At 33.7% G+C, this 24,347-nt stretch overlaps 1 protein-coding gene across 1 annotated transcript in view; it reads left to right on the forward strand.

The window, feature by feature from the left end:
• Nucleotides 1–14,593: 14,593 nt before the first annotated feature.
• Nplp1 (Neuropeptide-like precursor 1) overlaps nt 14,594–24,347 on the forward strand; it is a gene marked incomplete at both ends in the record, with an annotated part of 15,476 nt that continues 5,722 nt past the window's right edge. Inside the window, 3 exons of the mRNA XM_017629774.1 lie at nt 14,594–14,716; nt 17,436–18,123; nt 18,403–18,725. Coding sequence (XP_017485263.1) covers nt 14,594–14,716; nt 17,436–18,123; nt 18,403–18,725 — 1,134 coding nt within the window. The remainder of the gene's footprint in view (nt 14,717–17,435; nt 18,124–18,402; nt 18,726–24,347) is intronic.

Genomic DNA, 24,347 nt, shown 5'->3' on the forward strand with positions numbered 1-24,347 from the left:
GGGATTTTGAGAAGTACTTTCCAGGACTTAATTTTTTTTCGGAAATTTTCGAACTTTTTTAAAATTTGTCTAGTGTTTCTAAAATTTTTTTCGGGCCAGGTGAATTTTTCCGAGATTTTCTCCAGGACTTTTGAGTATAACATGTTACTTTTTTCAGAAATTTTCGGATATTTTTTAATTTTTTTCGGGCAAGCCGTGTATTTTGGACCTTTCCGATATTATTCGGCACTTTTAGGGATTTTTCACATTTGCTATTCGCAAACTTTCGCTTTTTTTCTTAATTTTTTTGGTATATTAAATTTTTGTTTCTGGATAACCGCATTTTTAAGGAATTTTCGGAATTTATTTCGAGGTTATTAATGGTTTTACGGATTTTGTACAGAATTTTTTGATATTTAGCCGGGCTTTCCAAATTTTTTCTGAAATTTTTCGGAATTGTTAATTTTTTCGGAATCTGTTGGTTACTGTTTAATATTTTCAGGACTGTTAGTGTGTTTCGGTAGTCTCCGAAACAGTTCAGGGTATTTTAGGTATATTTTAAGACTTCTTGGTAGATTTTCAGAGTTATTTTTAGACTAAATATTTAGGTTTTATAAGAATAGAGACTTGCGAAATTTCGCCTCTCATTTACACTTATTTTTTGGAAACTGCCAGATTTTTTCAGACTTTCTGGGATTTTTCAGGGCTTTGGGGTACTTTTCGGGACATATCTTGAGATTTTCTGAATTGCTTTGCTTTTAATTCGACACATTTCGTTTTCATTCGGTACTTTTCCGGATTTTTCCGGAATTATTAGCTTAAAAAAAAACTCAAAAATATGTGCTGTTCGAAAAATTTAAAGTTTTCTCCAGTAACCGAAACTAACAGTTATTTTTTTAAGTCAACTTGGCCAAATATTTATATAAAAGTAATTTCCTGATAGTAAATGCTTATCCAAATTAAACATGTTTGGAATCAAATGAAATGGGACTCAAATAGCTTTAAAGCTGCAATGTCTAAACGAGGAAAGCCACCTATTGGAAAATATTTCAATAAAAAAATATTACTTAATTACCATAGAACAAACCTTGGGTCAGGAATTTCTTTTGTATCAAATTATTAAAAAAAATATATATATGAATAGAGGGTGTAACCTGCGTTCGTTGTTTCTGCTTAAAAGTTATTTCCGTCCTCTGCCATTTGATACCAAATTTGTTTGATAAGCGGTTTATTTATTATCAGGAAATAACTTTTATATAAACATGTCGCCAAGGTGACTTAAAAAAAAAACTGTTATTTTCATTCCCTGGTTTTTACCATTTGGATTTAAAAACAAAAAAACGGTATTATTTATTAAAATATTTGAAATTGAAATCCGTTTCCTTTCGGATTTTTTGTGTAAAATTATAATCTAACCTAAAAATTATTCAATTGTAACTATTTTAATTTTGCCTTAAAACAATATGAGATAGTTCTTGCTTAAAATACCTAAAATTAAAAAAACCTAAAAAAATATACGTCAAAAATACTAAAAAATTGTGCGTTGAAAACAAACCATTGCAAAGTTTTGCTAGCTGAGTAACGTAGTTGTATTCTACCGCACAATTTTAAGTGCATCTGTTCAGCTCGCAAATATCTACTTAAAGGAAGTTACCTACAAAATCTACCTGTTAAGGACAACAATACAAACACAAGCGCTGAAGTAATAACTAATCTTATACACATACAATGTGTTAATAATATATGCATGTACGCCTTGTGCGTATTACTAGTAAGCACATAAGCATAGCACCTAAAGCCCTCCACGCATATTTGTTGCTCTTTCGTTTACATTATTACATTGTATTTACTATAGATTTTCGCTCATATAAACCAGCTTTTAGTATCGCTATTTGTATGTCCTCTTAAATCTCACATAAATTGACAAGCACTTTCATATGTACATATGTAGGTACATTTTTGTACTTACACGGTCATGCTTGTGGCAACAAAATATATGTAAAGGGAAAAAAACGGAGAAACTCAGCATTCTTCTTGCTAGAATGCTTTTCCCCCAACGTCTAGTATGTACATACATATACGGAGCAGAATGCCTGGGTGTGACGGTGCGTATGAGTGACATTTTTCTTCCGTACTGCAAGCTGACATTCCTGCTTGCTTCAGCATACATATTTGTTTTTGTTTTAGATATTTTTACTTATGTACTTATGTACAAACTTTTATTTAATTTTATTTTATTTTTTTAGTGCTATCTTATCCCGCTATGCGTTCGCGGTAGAATGCCACATTTGAATAGTTTTCCTGTCGTTTTCCTGTACATTTCGTTGAACTATGTGGCATTTTCGTGCGAAAAAAATTTACAGATTTTTGCAATCTAGCTACTAGCAAACATTCCCTCCGGTATTGTGCTGTCTTTTGCCGCATACTTTAATATAAATTATGACGAAGCGAAGTAGAAATGGTATTTTGTATTAAAATATTTATGAGGTATACTTTAATGTGAAGGGTTCAAAGTGTAAATTCATAAATTCTTGCAAGAATTTAAAGTGAACGCGAATGAGGGAGTGGTATGTAGATTATAACTTTGAAGTTATATTTTTCCATTATGATGAAAAGAGAGAAAATCTTTGCTAACCAGTGATGGACATACTCAAATCTTTTTTTATTTAAAGTATATACTTAAGTAAGAAAGTAGTTATTTCAGAGATCCTAAGTGGTACTAAATATAAAAGTATTTAGGCATGTAGTAAACTCTCAAATACTAAGATTCATACTCAATTTCACGAAAGCAATTTAAGTCAAAAATAATTTTTTTATTTGAGTTTAATATGGAAATTGACACAAAAAAATAATTTTTCACTTAAATTACTTTCGTGAAACCGGCACTCAGGAAAAGGAACAATATTGTTTTGTAATTTTCAGGATTTTTAGAAACTTCAAGTTTCTTTAGGATTTTTCCAGCACTTTTCGGGATTTTTTTTATTTCGGTATCATTGGGAACAATCTACGTGTTTTCGGGTATTGCCTTGCGATTTTCGTAATTTTTTAGAAACTTTTCAATATAGTTCTTTTTGTTTTGTATTATTTAAGTAACTTTGGCAATTTATTCGGGGATTTTCTTTATATTTTATGGATTTTTCGTACTTCTGGATCGCTTGGTATTTTCCGAGACTTTGCCAGATTTTCGGATCTATTTCCAAATTTTTGGAAATTGTTTCGTGATTTTCGGGATCCTAAGAAATTACCCAACATTTTTTCGATTTTTTTTTAATTCTCCGGGTTTTATTTTTCGATATTACTTTAAGAACTCAGGGATTTTTTCGGGACTTTTTTGTATTATTTCAGGATTTTTCGGTATTTTTCGTGTTTTGAGAATCATTCGGACTATTTAAGATTTTCGGTATGATTTCGGAATTTTTGGTTATGGATTTGTGACTTTTGGGAGTTTTAGAAACTTTTCAATATTTATCTCTTTTTGATATTATTTTAGAAACGTTGGCGATTTTTTCGGAGCTTTTCTTTATTGTTTCAGGTTTTTCAGCCTTCTTCGTGTTTCGGGTTCTTTCGTTCAGCATATTCAAGACTTTAGCGGATTTTCTGCAAAATGTTGGAATTTTCGCGAATTGCTTCGTGATTTTCGGGATTTTCAGAAAATGAACAAGATTTTTCCGAAATCTTTCGGGATTCTTCGTATTTTAATTTCCAATATTTTTAAGGAACTTAAATGCTTTTTTCCAGACTTTTCTCTATTTTTTCATGATTTTTTGGGATTCTTGCCGGATTTTCGAGACTATTACGGTACTTCGGATTCTTTTCGGAACTACTTTTGTAAAGCCATAAATACTAAGTTTTTTTGCATCTACGAGGATGACGAGGCTCCGATAAAAATATTCTTCGATTCGACAACCATGGGTGGACAACGAAACAAAGGGCGCCAACAAATACAATCGAAGGGTGAAGTGAAAAAGGATCTGTATACACAGGGGATGTACAACTAGCGCAACTTCGCAAAGGAGCGAGGCAGTTGGCGAAATTTTTTTTGGGCCTCGGCACAAAACGACGAACGGTTGTAGAGTCAAACAAAAAGAACAACAAATTTTTGTATTCATTATTTAGTGAAGCCAAAAATTGTACAATATATCCTTTTCTCTAAAGTATACAAAATACAAAAGTCGCGATCACATAGATAGGCATCCCATAATCTTGTTATCCTGAAAGGATATTCTTGTTCATGGCCGGGAACCCAGTCGCAATGGTGGTGACAGCCTGGCATAACATTTTTGTTAATTGTGGCGGCACTTACGGCTCTAATTGGAGCTTAACTGTCACCGAGCAAACCAATTTTATTAGCTCCGAGGCGGATTCCGGAAGGAACCCAGAGCCCAGTTTATGATTTTTTTCCTTTTTCTAGTAAATTAAAATTTTCTAGAATAAAGGTTTTTTTTTGTCAAGTTTTTCGGGTTTGAGTGCCTTTTTCGCGTCTATGGTGATTTTCGGTGGCTTTTAAAATATATTCCACTATTTGATTTTGCCTAAATAGAGGGCTTTAAAAGCACTGAAAACCGTATAAATTGTAGGTATGTATTTATTTTAGTTTACCCTCTCCCTTCTCAAATAAAGTTTTTCGTAAATAAAAATCAAGTGCTTTGTTATTAAAATAATCAATAAAACTGAAGCCATTATTCGATATCAATCAGAGGGATCTACGCCATTGAAACACATAATTAGCTGTGCACCCACATAGGGCGTAAACAATCAGCGACATATTGTTTACAAAAATAATTTAATGGTAGGGGCAAAGTTCGCATTTAAAAATAAACCAGAATTCCAGGAAAGTGAGAAAAAAAAAATTTTCTTTTGTTGCATTTTAAAAAAGTTCGCCCTGCTACATAACAACCTTTAGCAAAGTAATAAGGTATAATACATACATACTATATATAAATACATTAAAATGGGTCACAAAAAAAGAAGTTTGCAATAAACGCCTCCTTGTTGGAAGCTTAGAAAATTTAAGTCGCTGGATTACTTTTTTTGTTTAATAATTTCTTATTACGATTACATGATAAAAATTCATCGCTTACTAAAAGGTTAAATTTTATAAAGGGCAACAGTCGGTTCCGTGCAATAATAACAATTCTAAATTTTTATAATTTGTATATTTTTTATTATTTATCAAGAATTGGGATTCCAGCACAGAAAGGCAAATATTTTTTTATTCTAAAGTCCTTTGAAAGTAAGCTTTCAAAGCAAAGAGGAGAAGGGGCTGGCTAATTCCAAAAATCTTTTTTTGTGCATGGGAATCTACGCTGTCTAATGTAAATACGTACGCATTGAAGTACACAAATACTTTTGAGAAACCCTTTGTGTAATTNTGAAAGTAAGCTTTCAAAGCAAAGAGGAGAAGGGGCTGGCTAATTCCAAACTCTTTTTTTGTGCATGGGAATCTACGCTGTCTAATGTAAATACGTACGCATTGAAGTACACAAATACTTTTGAGAAACCCTTTGTGTAATTCCTTTTGCCACAATCTGTATTTGGTTTGTATTTCGTTTTTTTTTTTGTTTGTTTTTGCCTAGCAACGGAAATGAAAAACAGTGTTGTGCTTCAATACAATTGCGATATACATATGTATGTATGTGGACATTGAACCCCAGTCGGCAAATTTAAAGAGCCGCTTTAAGTAGATAAGTGCTTTCAGTTTCAGTTTTCAATAAGACCTTATTTTTGGAAGCCGAAACAGAAAATGTTCGAATATAATTGGCACTCAACGACGAGTGAGAAAGTGTGCTTCAAATGGAGAGGAATGCGAATTAAAAAAAATCCTAGTAGTCGAATCGCTGCGTACCTTTTAAGAAAAACTAAAGCAGAAAATCTTGAAACACTGAACATTTCATAAAGAAGGAAGTAAAGAAGCGAACATGCAAAGAAGTAAAAATAAGAACTTTTAGAAGTTCTCTATATCGCTTATTTTGCCAGCAGGGACATATTAATTACTTATGTATATGTATACCTTCATACATTCCTACTTAACTACAAAGTTTGTTTGTGCCGCTTGGGGCATCAAAATCGAATTCACCGCCATCACTACCACCATTACCAACCATCAATTATTCACGGCCAATTCTTAACGGTGATAAGTTTATTTTGAAGCTCATTGTTGGCGTAGGTTGAAGGTTGACAACCAGCAATGGCTGACTCTGATGCAGAAGTCAATAAGCCCAGAAGGCTTACTGTACCGCGCCTGTCACTGGATACAATATTCAACGTAGTGGCAGCAGCGACATTTCCATTAGCTAGCTTTGGGCAGCCCATGCGCAAACAAAAACAAATTTAACGAATTTTTATGAAATAAAAGCGGATGATGGCCAGTGAGTTGTGGTGACTGATGTGCCTCTGGCAATAGTCATTAAAAATATTTCGGCTTATTGCGCGCCGCGCCGTCTCGTTATTATTAAGCTATGGGCAATGAGAGCATAAACAAAAAAACAGCTATACAATTGGGGTATTCATAAGGTTGGCGAAGGTGTCGTGTTGTTGGATGGCGTAAACCTTTTAACGGCTAAAAATATATTTAAGCGATTAGCGAGATACCAAAAAAGTTTTATCATTTATGAATTATGTACTATTAAATAGAGATGTGCGACCAATCAATTAATCGAACAAGCTGATTAATCGAAAATTGATTAATTAACTAATGAAAGAATAATAATTTTTGATTAACGAAAGTGATTAATTTCTCGATTAATTACATTTTAATTAATCAGAATCTAATTCATTTTATTAATCAGAAAACTGATTAATCAGAAGCCTTAATAACTGCGGCAAAATTTTTTTTATAGAAAAAAGTATGCACATACACAAATGTATATATATATTTTTTTTCATTTCAATGAACAACCCAGTAAGGTCCTCATTTGGAATTCTAGTTTTGTTAATACGAAAAAAAAATTTGTATAGTACAAAAAGAAACTTTATGTACTTTGAAAGCAAACTCAAAAGATATGAGCAAAGTTACTCAGATTTCAATTAAATATTATGAGTATACATACAGTAATTACTCAGGATATGATTAATCATAATCTGATTAATCACGTTTTTTGATTGACCAGGATTATGATTAATTAGAAAATTATTTAATCGATTAATCGCACATCCCTACTATTAAAAGATAGTTTGTTGTGGCTTCAAGTCCTCTAAACGTTTATTCAACCCTTAAAAGCTTTACGACATAGCATAATACGACGCTGATGACAACTGTGAATCACCTTTGTAAATATTTATACGTAGAAAAATACATAAGCACAAACTTACTTCAACATTATTTAAATCGCAACCAAGCCAGATTATTTTGAATTATGAATGCATTAAATGCGTAGCATTCGTTGCTTTCAACATTTTTAGCAGCTTTTGTTTGGCTATATTTAGTTGAATATATGTATGTATGTATGTATGTATGTATGTATGTATATCTGTAATTGAACTTTGTCCAACTTTCTTATTTTTGTGTTCGAGTAAATGGAATTTTAAGAAATCATCAGCATGCTGGCAATAAAAGTTGATTATAATTTGTACGCTTAATTAGCTGAAACAAGAAAATAATTAATTCTCGTAGTGCCAAGAAAGTGTATATACGTACATATACTACTTACAGACATATCTGCATATATAGATATTATATAGACATTAGACTGTTTCATGCTCATGCACATACAAAAATTATTTTTCTATTCTGAAAAACGCTCTATCTAAGCTGACAATAAATATAATACTAAGATAGGGCGTTTTAGAAGAAAATTTTTACATAGAGCATTTTTGAAGCATTTGCTGAGATAGGGCGTTTTTGAACCTGCAGCCGAAATAGGGCGATCTCCTCTCAGCTGACGGAATGGAATCGGCAATATATGTAGTACTTTGTGAAACTTATGTAAATATGCCAAACGCGTATAGGAAAACCTCCAAACTTTTTTGTATTTAAGAGATCAACCCTTGAATGGCCAACCAACCAACCAACAACCAAAATCACACAGCTGATGCTTGGAACCAGAAGCAATGTTGTCAATAGAAAATCATAGAACTGGAATAACTCCTCCCGCCCAAATAGCTACAAAAGCTAGTTTCAAGAGTTCCAATCCTTGTCAAATCGACCAATGATTGCCACACGGTCAAAAATTTGGGTTTAATTTTTAAACCGCGCTGGGACTACTGCCTTTTTTAAACTTTTATAGTCTACTTTTTAAACCAGTCAATAGTTTTACGCAATTTTTAATATATTCTGGTTTAAATTTTAGCCCAAAAAGTTCGTGGTTTAAAAATCAAACCAAAATGTTTTAATTCTAGTTTCTAGGTTTCATATATAGAAAATTTGGTTTAAAATCTAAACCGAAATAGAATATGTTTGCACAGCGAATTGTGGTGTTGATTCAAACTCAACATATGAAAGCAAATTTACATGCGTGGCTGTAGCTGAGTGTGCAAAGATGCTTGATACAATTGGTTGCTACCAAGGCTGTCCGGGTTCAATCCTAACCAGACGGAGCATGAGATTTAAAATTTTTTTTTTATTCTTAATTATGAAAATGTTTGGGTTTAACATTTAAACCGAATTGTTTAAATTCTAAACCCAACATATGTGCTCTCTTTTTTTTAAACTTGGAAGGTTTGTATTTGAAACTGAATTTAGTTTGGTCATATATGTAGCCCAAAAAGTTTAAAATTAAAACCGAAATTTTTAACCGTGCATTTACCGAGTTTTATTCCCTGAATTTTGGCCTTTTATCATATAACGAAGTTATGTCAAAGGAAAAAATTAAAAAATTTGTTTTCCAAAGCTATGTAAAATTCTAATAGCCAGTTTCACACACAAAAATTTAAGCGAAAAATGTTTTTTTACTAAGTATTTAATATGAAAGTTGACGCAAAAAAATTATTTTCCACTTAAATAGCTTTCGTGAAACCGGCAGTAAATTTCACAATTTTGCAAGTTTGTTTTTGAATATCTCGAAAACTATTTTAGCTACTCGTTGGTCTCGTTTTAAAGGTGATATTTAAGGCTGTAAAGAAAAAAATATACAAAATATTCGAAAAATTAAAAAAAAAATACTGAATTTCGAAATTTAAAAAAACGTAAAATTGTTTGGTTAAATTTTTTTATGCAATACCTTCAGCTAATTTTAGAAGATACTAAAATTTTGCAGAAGGTATTTTTTAAGATATGCATTTTTGACCTTTGAAGTTTTTTGCACATTCTAAGTAAAGTTGTATTGAAAGTATTTATTTACTTTGAATTAATTTTTGATTTAGAGTTTGAAAAAAACATTTTCTTCAAAGTTCGAAAATTCCTTTCGCTGCAAAAACACCGTTTTGAAAATTTCAGGATCTTTTGTATACAAAAATTTAGAAAAAATTTAGATATATAAGTTTCTTCTTTCGCGAATTTTTAATTGATTTTTTTTATTTTTAGGACTTTTAATAAATTTTTTTATATAGCCCCAAATAGCACCTTTAAGTGGGGACCACAACTATTTTCGTAGTTCTAATAGTATTTGAGATATTCAAACACCCAACGGCAAAACCACAAAATTTTTAAATTTTCGAACTGTCGTAAAAAGATTATATGTTTTTTTTTGTTTGGTAGAATTTCGCTATAGAATGAAAGAAAATTTCTGACAATGTTATGTTATTCATATTTCATTCTCAAAGTGCTTTCACTCCTCTGTAATGGATGCGCCCGTGTCACGTTTGGATCTTTTGCGTCTACATGTGTTGGGAAGTACCCATTTTGCTATATTGCTAGTGACTCCTCGTAACCTTTAAGTCCACTCACTTTCGTCCCTATTAATGAGTCCCTGGATTATAGGCGCATGTTCACAAAATCTGCTAAATTATTTTGGTAAAAGCCTTTAAATAATAGTAGGACTAGCATTTTTAAAGACTAGTTTTTCTAGTGAGGCATCCTCAAAGACGTGTGTACGTATAAAGTATGAAGAAAATTAATTTATACACACGCGCACTCCAATTCAGTGTTTATATGCTGCGTATGCGTAACTTTTACTATTCGCCTTACTCCTGTGTTTTCGACATTGCCAACGTAAATTGTGTGCTTAATTGCCGCGCACTACGAAAACAAGCCAAGTTTAAGCTTATTTTCGCAGCAGAGTTTCTCTACTAAAAACAACGCATACCACACTTTCTTCAATATATACATACGTACAAATACATGCACACACAAAAGCCCACTAGCTTTAAGTGACTTTTGCTTCATTTCATTTCGATTTCATGCTTATGAGAATTCTTGTATGTCGTCCTCATTGATTTCGACAGTTGACATTATTTTCTTACTTTTCTTTGGACTTCCTTTCGTTTATTTACTTATTTTCTGCTTATTTCAAGGCAATTTTCGCATTTTTCCACACACATGCCTACCACGCCCGTTGTGCTTAGTGACATTTCATGCAACAAATTGTTATTTCTTCCGAATGTAGATACATATGTACATATATATGTGCGTACATATGTATTGGACTTTTGGTTTTAATTGCCCAATATTTTCTGAAGCTGTGCAAACATTTCGTTGATTAAGCTTGCCAAATGGTGTGAAATTGGTCTGAACTTTTGCTCCTTATAGTCGCTTATGCCCATTTGGTGTGCAGGTCTGTCAATACTGAATTCTATGTGCCTAAATAATCAAGTAAATTTCTTTGAGTTTAACTTTTTATGATTCCAAAAAAGTCACAGAATTCAATAAATTAATTAAGGAATGTTAGACTTAACTTTTAAATGTATGAATGCAAAAAAGAAAAAAACTGAACATCATTTAATGGTAGCCCAAAACGTGGGCATAATTTTTGGTAATTCAAAAAGTGGAGATAAACTTTTAGTCAATTTAGACATATTTTTTTGGTAATTAAAAACAGGTCATCAAACCTTGGTCAATAAAAAGCTGGACATAATTTGATGGCACTTAAATATTTAGACATACTTTTTTGGTAACTTACAAACTAGTCGAAAATTTAGGGTTTTAATTAAAAAACTGGACAGAATTTTTGGTAATTAAAAAAACTGGACATAATTTTGTAGTCATTTAAACACTAGCCATTTAAACTCTAGTCATAATCTTTTAGTTATTTAAATCTTGGAAACAAATTTGTAGTCACTTAAGAACTATACATAATTTTAAAGTGACTAAAAACTGGAAATCAATAATTTTTTATATGTATAGTACATGAAAAGCTGGACATAATTTTACGGTAATTCAAAAACTTGATGGTTTAGTTTTTTGGTAGTACGAAAACAATGTATCTATAGACATATTTTTTTTTTTTAATTTCTGATAAATGAGAAATCTGTCATTATTTTTTGGTAATTTTAGAGCGGGACATACATTTTTTAAACAGGACATACATTTTTAAAAATATAAAACTCGACCATTAGATTTAGTGAAAAACTGGACATGCTTTTTGTTACCTTACAGAAGACCATAATGTTTGTGGTAAAATAAAGATCGAAGATACTTTTTTGATATTTGAGAAATTGGTAATAAATTTTTTATAATTTAAAAATTGGACAACATTTTTTGGCAATTTAAGACCAACCATAAAATCCACAAATTAAAATTTGTCCCTTTAGGTCCTTCGGTCGCCGAAGATTAAGATTTTTTTCAAAAATGTTGAAAAACAAATGCCAATCAATAAAAAAAAAATTACAAAAATGGGTAATTGCCTAAGAACTTGAAAGTCCAGCTGTCGCTAATCGGATTCGGAGTGATACTTGCTGCCATATTATAATTGATAGACATATGTCAATGATACCAATCAATGCATGTTAGTCAATGAGCTGTGAATTGTGATACACTTTCTGTGATAAAATGTCACTGATTAAATTTTTCTGATTAAATTTCTCTTACAAAAATTTGTTGCAAGCGCTATTGAAGCTGTCATTTATCATTTGATTTACGCTGCAATTTGCTTTGTATGCATGTCAATGATCAGATTTATTTGTATAACCGGATGAGTTGAGTACAAATTGAAGAGCTTTCACATATGTATGTATGGTGCTGAAGTATATACTTACATATGCAACTATGTAGATTCATATGTACACAAGTACATGTTGCACGTATACATACGTGCACGCACGCACGCAACACTTTTAACAGCACAGCACAGCCACCCAACTCTATGTACACTAAATATTACTGATACGTAGCGGTGTCCCATGTGTAATGCTCACAGGTAGGCAGTGACTATAAAGAGATGGATGCTCATAAATTACTCTTCCAACAATATTCGCATTATTGAACTTTTAAAGTGCAATCACGATATTTAAACACTTAACACAACATTATTGCAGCATGCTACGTGCCAGCCGTGCAAAAAATAAATGAATAATTTTGTAAAAAAGGTGAAAAGTTTCAGCTTTATTGGTTTAATATTAATGCCTGCATAGCAGCATGCAAAAGAATGTGATAAATTTGAGTATAAAGAATGGATATACATGTGTATATATTATCAGCATATGTAAATGTATGTAAAAAAGAACAAATATGAAAAGCATGGAAGTATGAAAAAGGGTCGCAAACAAAGCGAGTGAAAGCAAAGTAAATAAAATGAAAAGAAACACAAATCAACGCTGACATTACCAATACGCAGACAATTCGCACACAATTTTATTAAAGTCACGCAGACGTATATACATATGTATATATTTGTATATAGTCTGGCATATGTGAGCGTGCACACGTGCAAGTCATAATAATTCACAAGTCAAGTTACGCTATCGGCTGGCAGCGTCGGTGTAAAATTCGCAGGTGGGTGCATTGATTTGGCATAGCAGGCTTACATATGTCGATATGTATGTATATATGTATGTACATTAGGGTGGTGCAGAAATGCATGTAAAAAAAGTATCGGCGGAATTTGAAGGGTCTCACCCTCCAGAATTGTTCTATTGAAAATAAATATTTTTCAATCGGAAAACTCGGGTTCTTTTCTCCCAATAATAATACCCAATACTATTTTTTCATAATACCTATATTTTATAGGCCCGCCAAAAACCCCACAAAATGCAATGGGGGTCCATTAAAAAATCGTTTATATTAAAAAATGTTTAAATAAACAATTGGGTAACATTTCTGGAAGTCTCGTGAAGAGAAACAGAGTTTTCCGAATGATTTTCAATACAAATCACATTAAACCAACGAATAGGAGTTAAACGTCCTACCAACTTGGCATACTTGCGAAAAGTTTTCTTTGCCCTTTTTAGAGTCTCTATTTTTTTGGAATTTTTTTTAGCTCAAATATTTAAAAACGTGTGAATGTGTTTTTGATTGCCCACATTGTTTGTGCATGTGTAGCTATTTATTTTTGGATGGCCACTATTGAGGAACTCCACAACAAGCTGAATTGTGTAGCTGAAAGCCAGAAAAGCGCTGAACGTATGAAAAGCTTGTTGTGGAGTTGTACTCTTAGTGTGCCTCATTTCCCAACTGGAATCAGGCAGTCAGCAATGGAAAGGCGGAAATCTCGATGGGAAGCCAGCTACTCGAAATTCCCACCCGCTCTCGGAATGAACTCTTCAATAAACCAACATATGCTAGCAATATTACCACATCTCCCGGTCACTATATATGTATTTACCAACTTACAATTAAGGCAAGATTATTCGGAAGATTTGCTGAGCCTGGCTGTATGAGCTTTATATCCATGTGGACGTTGTTCTGTCCTTCCATAGAACCCAGGCCCTACAGGGTTGTAGTACGCGGCTCTCACCACTCGGCTACGACAGCAAGTGCTCCCATGTTTTTAACTGAAGAACGAAAAGTGCATTTTAAAATGACACTCAAACCTTTTTAAACACTCAAAGGAGGGGAAAAAATTTAATAAATAAAAAAGATTGAAAAACTAATCTTCAAAAAAGAATGCTTAAGTACAACAACCTTTATGAAATATCACTCGCGACCCTTATCAACTGATTGTAAGAGTTAATAAGGCAGGCATGACCGAAGCAACACATACTCCTCAACAAGCAATCACCAGCAATACAACTACAAATTGCCTTCTATTAGCGATATGTCTGATTAGATTTCAAACGAAAAGGGAAATAGAAATTGAGATGACTTGAGAATTTTACAAGAAAAATAAAAATAAAACTAAAAGTGAAAGTGAAAGTGAAGAAAGAGGATTTGTATTTCACTTTTCAATTTAACTTTCAAATCCCAACATCCTTCATGTTGTTTCGCGTTTACGTCAAACTTACAAGCGTAACTTGAGCTCTCTTATAATCTACATAAGTATTGTTGCTGTTATTGTGTAAAGCAATTTTAACTTTACCTCTGCATTTTATGGCATAATGTCTGTATATTTTTTTCGTTTTGCATTCTAACAGCAACAGTTTTGTTAGCAACGCATTCATTCGTTCTTTTACGCTTTTGAATTAAACGCTGCTTCAATCAATGCACACCATCTATCCCGCCCACTGGCTCTCTTACTCACCCACTGGCTCTCTTACTCGCCCACTTACTCAATCGCACAATCATTCATTCATTTTTGCATTCTTTCGTTCTTTCATTCTGGCAGTCAGTTTATTTACTTTATTTTTTCCAAATCTTTCGTTGTAGCTACAACAACCGTGCGCGGTTAAGGCTGCCGCTGTTGATGTGGACGGTCCCGCTGCCCCACCCTACGACCTGGATGCGATAATAAATCAGATTTTATATCCCAATCCGGTTTATCAATTGCATGTAAGTACGAATATATTGTGTTCATTTTTATATAAAATTGTTTGGTAGTGAATATGTAAACAGCGGCCAAAGGTGAATGAAGTCCTATGTAGTATTTTTCTTATTTCATATTTATTCGAATTTTATGATTAGCGGAAATTTTTCTACTTTCAATTGAGAGCGAAGAAGAATAAGGAAGTGAATGTAGGAGGAACAGAATAAATGCGCGTAGTTTAGCTATAAATAGAAAACATTTTTTTTTATCAATTTCTTGTACCTTACCGCTCTTTAACAGTACTGCTCGAATTTTAATTAGTAAAGAAATACATACACCGTCGGCAAAAAGTATTGGCACAGCAAATTTTTCACAATATATGCGAACAAATTTTTCTAATATTTTTCCGGCAATTTTTTATAAAAATTTTGTTCATTCTACAGCAATAAGCATAAAAATATAATTCCTAAACTTTGTGCAAAACTCACGAAAATTCAGCAAATTTTCATGCAAATTTTCAACTTTTTAATCAGATTTTCTGGAAATTTTTTGAGTATGCATATTTGTAGCTCAATCAATTTTATTATAATAAAGTACAGGTTTTAAGTAGCTATGAATTACCGTTAATTTTTGGACATTTTTTTCACGCAGTCTCTTTCATAAAAAAAAAATTTTCGAAAATACTTTATGTGGAAAAATTGCAAAACACCTTCAACAAAAAAAAATCTCAAAAATAAATGCAATTTTTGGCTAACTCTGAACTTGCATGTTTTTTACTAGAATTGAAGGGGCTGCAAACCTGCATACTCAAAATTCTAATATTCCACTAATTAAAAAGTTGAAAATTTGCATGAAAGTTTGTTGAGTTTTCGTGAGTTTTGCACAAAGTTTAGGAATTATATTTTTATGTTTTTGGTCGTAGAATGAATCATATATTTAAAAAAAAATTACGAAAAAATATTAGAAAAAAAAACTTTTGCATATATTGTGAAAAATTTACTGTGCCAATCCTTTTTTACGGCAGTGTATATATGCAAATGCTTTAATGATTTTTCATCCTAAAGCTTTATTTGTATTTAGTATTTCTCATGAACAATCACAAGACATATTTTTCATTATTTCTTAAAGAAATAAATATACGAGCACTTTTTTAGAGCTACAACGGTTTTACGATATTTTGGGAAAAGAAATTTTTCCTGAAAGCTGGAACTATGCTTTTATGAGTATCCAACCAAGAAATCTAAACATTAGTCAAGCAAAAAAAAAAAAATATCTCAAGAAATATTGATGATGGCTTTTTTTCTGTAGTTCTTGTTATTTACTAGATCGGAGCGAAAACACGACAATTTCATGAAAAAATTGGGTTTAGTAACCCGTACTACCTCGCTGGTGGAAATAGACATTTTTCTAGAGCATTCAATTCTGAAGAAAATCCATCATTGACCAAAATTCTATTTACGATAAAATGCTTGTGCTCTGTACAATTTTGACTTCTACAATTGACTACCAATAAGCGTTAGCTAATAATATTGCACAGCAATAAATTTAATATAGATAAACATGTTGCAAGTCAGATCGAGTTATTTATCGAATTTCATACCTCAAGACTAATATAAAATGATATCGATAATTTTTCGGATTTTAAAATCGATTAATCTTATGGTAAATATCTTAAATTGTTTTTTAGAAAAATCTTAAGAGTCCTGCAGTGGAATCCGGACAATCGATACGCTAAATTTCCATCGCTAAAATTCTCTAAATGAAAAGCAGTGGGGCCTAAAAGTACGCTACATGGAAAAGTAACCCTGCTATTCTTTTGGAGACTTTTAGCGATCAAAATTAGCAATAGCGAATGCTGGAATCCGGCTGCGGAACACAATCAGTAAGGAACAAAATAAATAAAAGTTGAAACTTTTAACATCGCTTTTGCATCAACTATTAGAGCTATGGGTATATGCTTATATCGTCGGTACATTGGCAAAACCGCGTATCTATTCAAAGATTTATGTCCGTTCTAGCGGAACTATAACAAAATAACCTGCTTATTCAAGCTTTCCTACCAGTCTCCATAACTTAATGCCTTCTGGGTTTGTAAGCTTCGAAGAAGACCAACTGAATCCGCGAAATGGTTCCGATCCCACATGGACCGACGATGAGGTTTCCCTCGCAGCAAAGTCTTAACCTGTTTCTTTCTGTCAAGATTTTAAGAGCGCCAAAACACTTCTTGACGAGCTTCGCGGGATTCCTCCGGTTGGATAAGGTCCTAATGGCCGCCTGGCTGTGTGAAAAGATAACTAAAAAGGTGCCGCTCGAACCCTTTTCAAGGTTCATTCTGGCACCGGTTGAGATTGCTAGCACTTTAATCTAAAATATTGTGCAATAGAAAGTTTATTGCTTAGACCCGTGTGTGTACAAAAGCGCTTGCATACCTGGGATCGAGGCAAGCAGTCCAATAACTATACACTTAGTACTAAATAAGACAAATTTAGATACGCAGTTTCTTTATTTGGTACCAGATTTCAAGGAGTAAAACTTTAGTAAATTAACAGCAAAATAGTTAGTGCTAAAGGATTCTTTAGATACAAGTACTTGGTGCTTCCAATATTTTTATGATTTTTTTTTGTCGCTTATTCAACTTTAATCCTGGGTCAAAAATCCAGCCTATTTTCTTGGAGTCTGCTCAAAATGTTTCCATATTAATTCCATACTCTTTCTTTCCACTTCTACACTCTTTTACTCAATCAGGCCTCCGCTCTACGCAGCCAATTACACAACCTACTACGCGAACGGCAATTGGAAGATGCTGCCGCCGCCGCCACTGAACAAGCCTCGAATGCAGCTGCTCCCGATTATGACTACTTCGACGAAGATAAACGCTCTCTAGCCGCATTGGCCGCACAAGGCTTGCTACATCCCAAACGTAGCCTGGCAACGCTCGCCAAGAACGGACAGTTGCCCTCATTACCCGACCCGGACGATGAAGAACCAACTGTGCAGAACGAAGATAAGCGTTATGTGGGCGCGCTAGCACGCAGCGGTGGTTTTGCCACCTACGGCAAACGCAACATCGGCACACTGGCGCGTGACTATCAGCTACCACAGAATGGCAAACGTAATCTGGCTACACTGGCACGACTGGGATTGCTCAGCAAAAGCGAAGGCAACAAGCGCAATTTGGCCGCTGTGGCACGTTACAATTCGCATGGACGTCAAGCAACCATTGCACCGGGTGAAAAGCGAAATATTGGCGCATTGAAGAGTTCACCGGTGCATGGTGTACAGCAGAAGCGTGATGAGGATGAGGTCTACTTACCGGCAACTTACTTTGGCAGCGATATGGATTATGCTGATTTTATGCCCAACTATTGGATGTACCCAAGCTATGCCGATTTGGATTGGGGTGACTTTGGACGCGCACAAAAACGCTTTTTAGGTGAGTGCAGAAAATTTTGAAAATTTTAATGATAGTGGGCCGATGAGGGAGGGATTGTAAATTGTTAAAGGATTGTAAATAATCTAAAGGCTTGAAAGTATGTCAATATTATGCTACAATATTTAGGGTAAAATTAAGCACATTTGCGCTATTAAACTAACCATATGTATATACATGTATACACATACTTATGTATATAATTTCATATGAAACATTATAATAGTTACACACTGTAAACTATGTACTATATACATATCTACTATGCACATTCCTCTAAAGATACCTCCAGGAATCCTGAACTCTTCGGCATCGAAAATGCTTTACCACCCGCCGAACCGGACTTTATGCCGCTGATTGGCGGCATCGATGATCCCGGCGAAGAAGCTGCCGCGCTTGCGGACCTCTCGAAAGATGACGCCGCATCAGCTGGAGGACCCTACGGCCCGCCGCCGCAAAAACGTCACATTGGCGCAGTCTATCGTTCGGGCTTCTTGCCCTCTTATCGTGCACTACGCAGCACCACTGGCACCTACGGCACTTACGGCAGCGGCATTGGCGGTGGAGGCGGGCGTTTTAGTCGCTCGGGACGTGCCAGGCAATTTGTATGAGTAAATGGCGGTGAATTTGTGTGTTAATTGCTGATGAACCTACATACATGCATATCTTTAACTTACCTAATTGTAACTCGTAAAAAGTCATTTAAACTGTGTCCTCGTAAAACGTGTAGCTGCACTCAGATGCTGGTCCGAATGATGGTCGCATTGTGTTCCGCTACTGTGTCCTGTCTAGAAGCATCCTGTAATTTGAACATTTGTCTCTTTTGTTCATTTGTCGTTCGTTCAAAGTTCGCATACTCGAAATTCTGTGTTGCATACACACTTTTAGTTTTATTTTATATAATTTTTATTTTTTTTTTTAATTCGCAACAAACGTATTTTTGTTTTTGTAAGCAAAAAGTGTTGCACACTCTCACTCTTCTTCATCTTTTTCTGCTGGGTAGTTGCTAGTGTTTTGGAAAAAACATTAACTGACAAACAAGAAAAACTACTCACAAATAAATATGTATTGGATGTATTAGGGTATTGCACGTGCACGGGTAGTAAAAATTATTTGATTGGCATGCATCTCTAACAAAATTAGAAATTTACCTTTTTGCTCGTAGTTACTTTTACAGCATACTCGTTAAGCTCTACATTCTTTTCGCAAGGAATGTCGTAATAAATGTCAGTAATGTTCGACAAATAGTTTTAAAACTTTTTAAGGCTATGCCACGATACAAAAAAGAAGCGAGTTTCACTTCGAAATTTTTTTACATGAACTGTGCTTTTGACGTTTATACTTTTGGTAAATTGCTCAAGTAGCACTGCCACTTCAACAAATTATTGTTTTGGAAACTTTATATTTTTCATTCACATTTAATCGTATTAGCAGAACTGTTAATAAGTGTGTATTGATTTAAAAACCCTAAAATTACCTTACCGAAAAAAATTTGGCATTATCTGTAGTGTTACATGAGATATGTTATTACACCGTGCGACAGTAAATTTACACAGAAAAAAAAATGAATATATTCGCGAAACTATGGATNTCCTGCAAACTTTATCAACTTAAAAAGATAAAATTTATTAAAAGCGCATTTCCAATACTTATTGCCTTTGTAAACAAAAAAAAATTATTGTTTTTAAATTCTACAGGATGTTCTCTCTCATTTGGCACCCATATTGTTATTCTACCTTGGACTGATTTTTTTAAATAATTTTTTGAATCAATCATATTTTTAGAACTTCAAAGTCCTTTGCAAAAAAATCCAGACGTCAGAGTTAAAAATTAGAAACGTAGTTTTACATATTTGCCCATTGTTTCGTAAGTATATCGATTCTTCGGGTGTTTGCATTTTTTTCTTTGTTTTTGTCGCACGGTGTTATATCTGGAAATTTAGATATTAGGATGTTGCTTTAATTTGGATCCTCTTTAGAGGAAATATGAACAAAGGAGTGGTTAAAAAGTAGCTTACCGTCAATGAAAGCACTATGAAAGCATAAACTTATTTATGATAACGTATGATGTAGTCTTAGAGCTCCTTGTTATAGTTTATAGACAGACAAACCACCCGCTCTACTGCTGCTGGTGCCGCGTTTCGCTTAGATTGGGCACATACGTCCCGAGGCTGAAAATTTTCAGCCGAAAAGTGGTTGGGGAACAAATAACAAACATCTTTGTGAAGTTACCATGCCCGGGGCCTTCCCAAAATATGCAGCCAATCATACTAAATAATAGCTAAAACACAACGCCGACGAACGGCAAACTTCGCCGAATACTTAAACGGAATTAGAGCGGTAGCGAAAATAGCTGAGAAATACTGAACCATATTTAGAAATGAGGAAATGTTAGCAAATATAAAGATAAAACAAAGAGAAATTATTATAAATTATTTTATTTTAAACCAGATTCAACGAATCCGCAACTGTTGTTTTCAAACAACAAAAATAATTCGTGAAAAATTCTAAAACTTTGAAATCAAAAAAGAAATACCTGCACCTTTTGACAGCGCGAATTTCGCTGTGGTGAGTTCTTCGTTCGCCGGCATTGTGTTTCAGCTGTAATGATGAAAATAATTGCACAAACAAATAGATTCTCTATGTGCATTTTACAATGCAATACGAGTATTTTACTTGCCCTCCGTTTTATATTTAATTTTAGAAATAAATCACTAAAAGCTCGCTATAAATGATGCTCATAATATATTTTTTCAAATAATTTTTTAAATACTTTTTTTAAGTAAAAAACCACTTTTTAATTACTTCAAAGAATATGGTAGCTTCAATTGAAAAGAAAATTTTAAAAGCACAGTTTACGTCAAATGGGAGCATGGGCGAATAAAAAGAAAAGGTGAAACAACCTTTAAATATTTGTATCAAGGGCTATGCTACGCTTTGCAGTTAGCAACAAGAGGTGAGGGGATGTGAAATTAAAGAAAACTTTGTTAAGTTGTTCGATACAATGCGAAAATTTATTTCATATAATGCATTTTAAATTTTTAATTGCCTAAAATTACACTCTACTCAGCAGCCTAAGAACATTAGACTGCATCACTCCCTGTACAAAAAAATGGTACTGTTTTCTATTGGAATTAGAAAATCTTTTCTATTTTAAGACTTGCACCAAAATATTTCGGAAAAATATTAAGTTTTACGTGAGCTGGACCAATTTGAAAATATCTCAAAAAATTTAGTTTTCATGAATAGAAATAGTTTAAGAAAAACTTAAATAACTCGGCTAAATCTTTACCCGATTTAAACTTATAAGATATCATTGGAAAGGTATTTTAAACCCTTTTTATTTATTTGAAAGATTAACGAGCATCTTTCCAAGTTTAATAAAGATGTGTTGATATGTGAAAAAATACACATTGGAACATTAATTAGTTTTTTTGCAAAGAATTAAAAAGGGCGAGACAATACCTTTCCACTGATACCTCATAAGTCTAAATCGGTATAGTTTTGGTCCAGTTATTTAATTTTTTTTTTAATTCCAAGTATTGATGGAAATATTGACCTAAATGGGGATCTCAGACAGAACGAGAAAAAATAATAGGTTCGGGGTCTCATGCTACGATACATTAATTTTATTCACGCTAACAAATTAAAAAAGGTTCACAGACAACTGAAGGATATCCTGATTTACTGTGGCTCATTATATATGTTAGAGGTTAGGGAAGCAAGCTTAAGTTTTAACCAAGAGTGGGTATTTCTTGAAGCGCTGTTACCCACGGACCTGAAAACGGAGAACGTGTCATCTGACATGATCTATCTTATGGGATCTGCGTGTTAACGAAAACTTACCAACACATGACCGTAAAGTTGACGCTGCTTCCCTCTATTTCTAACAACAGCAAATTTGAAATGTTTCTACGGACTTCTACGGTACGCTACGTACACGTTCGTGTGTAACCGCGCTCATAGCCAACAACTACTTAAAAGACTTTACTAACTAGAGCCCCTTAAGCGGGCAGCTCAGGTAAAAGGGATTTTGCATTTTTTCCCTGCAAGTTATAAACTATATTGATTTTTTTGCGAATACTAGCATATCCCTTAATAGAGTTTTCTCCTAAGCTGTCTAAGCTCATAACATCTACCGCCTGCAAAAATTCGTTTCCGACATGCAGTGATTCTCGTTTTAAGTTGGCAGTTACGATTCTCAATCGGGTCCAACGCTCACGGCCTAAGTGCGCCTCATGACAAAGGGCAACCACCTTAACCTAACCTAGCCTAACCGGTCTAAGTTATCAAAGAAATCATATCCAGAAATTTGATGCTTTTCCTACGGAGTGTGTGGTACTCACATAGGAAGTGCAGGATGGATTATATCTGCTCCTCAACTGTAAAGCTTCTGCAGTAATAGTTAAGTGGAGATGCGAATATGGCGGCCATGTGGCCAATGGTCCAGTGTCCCGCTGGTATTCCTATGCTAACCCAAACGTTCGGCCTTGAGAGCAGTGGCCAGAGTGAGCATCGTGCAGCGCACGTGTGCAGATTAGTCCACCTGCCTTTGATAGTTGCTCTGGTCCCCTCCTTTATGGACAGACAGGATGCAGACATGAAATGCAAGGGAGGTTATATGTCTAAACCACTTTCCTCAAACCTATTTTAAATCTCTTTCTCCAGTTCTCTTGGTTCGTTACCTCGTTTCTGATCTCTTAAAGCGGCTTCTAAAGCAGAAACTTCTTCTCCTCTGCTTCCAAATAACAGAGCTAATGAAAGTTCTTCCAATGCATCTGCCAAAGGTAAGACCCTGCCTAGAAGTGTTGATTAATAATAGCTCCTTATTTTACCGCCAAATTTTAGGACAGAGGTAACATAGTTGGATATGTTTTTCTGGAAGAATTTATCATTGCAATTCAATTACTCTTTCATCTTGGCTGCTTTAATTTCCAAATATCAGTGTCATTAGTCACACACTTCCAGGTAGGTGATAAGGATAAGTGGAAAGTTCACTTTCTATAAGATTTTATTAATTTTTTCTCAGAGTACTAAACAGATGATAATTAATAATAAAAAAGTACCATTAAAAAACGCCACCAAGCTAGACCAAAAACTTCGAGGCTAAAGCAAAAATATAGTTGCTAAATCCACTTTACCTTACCTTATGCTTACTATAAAGCAACCACATATTTGATCTTTATATATTCCAATAATCTTTACTTCATGAGACGTTCACTTAAGAATATTTCATGTTTAGGGAACAATCTTCTCGCAATTTTCCTGCTCTCTACAATTCTAAAAAATTTTATCTAGAAAATTGAATTGATCCTTGATGAGACCTGTTATTCTTTCAGATGCCTATTAAAATTTGGTGCTAGCAGCAATGGTGCACAACATTTTAACCGCAGCAAGTTCAAAATGTGTACCAGTCTCAGCGCTCATTTACTGCGTCTTACAGTTTGTGTATTTTTGCGCAATACAGTCATGATATATTTTTTCATTAGTGAAAATCAGCTGAAACGTAATTGGCATTTTGTCATCTAACCAATATTCACTGACTGAATAGCTGTCAGTCTGCAATTTATTAATACATTTTACAAATATTCGTACGCAATAAAAATTTCAGAAATCTAAAAATGATTGAGTAAATTTTAATTGTCTACAATTGAAATGAGCTAGGCAAATGGATAGAATAAAGTGATTTGAATAAATTATTGAAATATTGGCATATTTTAATACGGGGTAATTGCAAAGCAAATGTCATTTATAGGAGGGAAAAATATGTGCATTTGTACCCATGTAAATGACAGAGAAATTAAACTCGCAGATATTTTCAACAATCGAAATACAAATGTACCTACTTACATAACGATGGTCCTCTGTAATAACGACACAACTCGAAAACTTTGATAAGGTTTAATTCAAAAAGTTAAATCAATTATTACAAAATGGGTATCACCGAAAGGAATTTTAAAAGTAAATATTTCTTAACTAAATGTAGCGGGGTTTCCACCTGTTTAAAAAATTTAATTCAATTTGAATTAAAGGAACTAGGTAATGGAAATAAGTTTCAGCAAATGAGCGCCAGACGAAAGAGGTTTAAGAAGGTAGTAGGTGAAAATATATTTTTAATAGGGTTGCCACCTTTTTTGAAAGTCGAATTTATTTAACTTATACATAAGTTATACGAAATATTAAGATAGTGGTGCCAAACGAAAGAGTTTAAAAAATCCTCAGTTTGAA

This window comes from Rhagoletis zephyria, unplaced genomic scaffold (genome assembly GCF_001687245.7).
Source record: "Rhagoletis zephyria isolate East Lansing unplaced genomic scaffold, Rhagoletis_zephyria_1.1 Rzeph_scaffold_07060, whole genome shotgun sequence".
NCBI lineage: Eukaryota > Metazoa > Arthropoda > Insecta > Diptera > Tephritidae > Rhagoletis > Rhagoletis zephyria.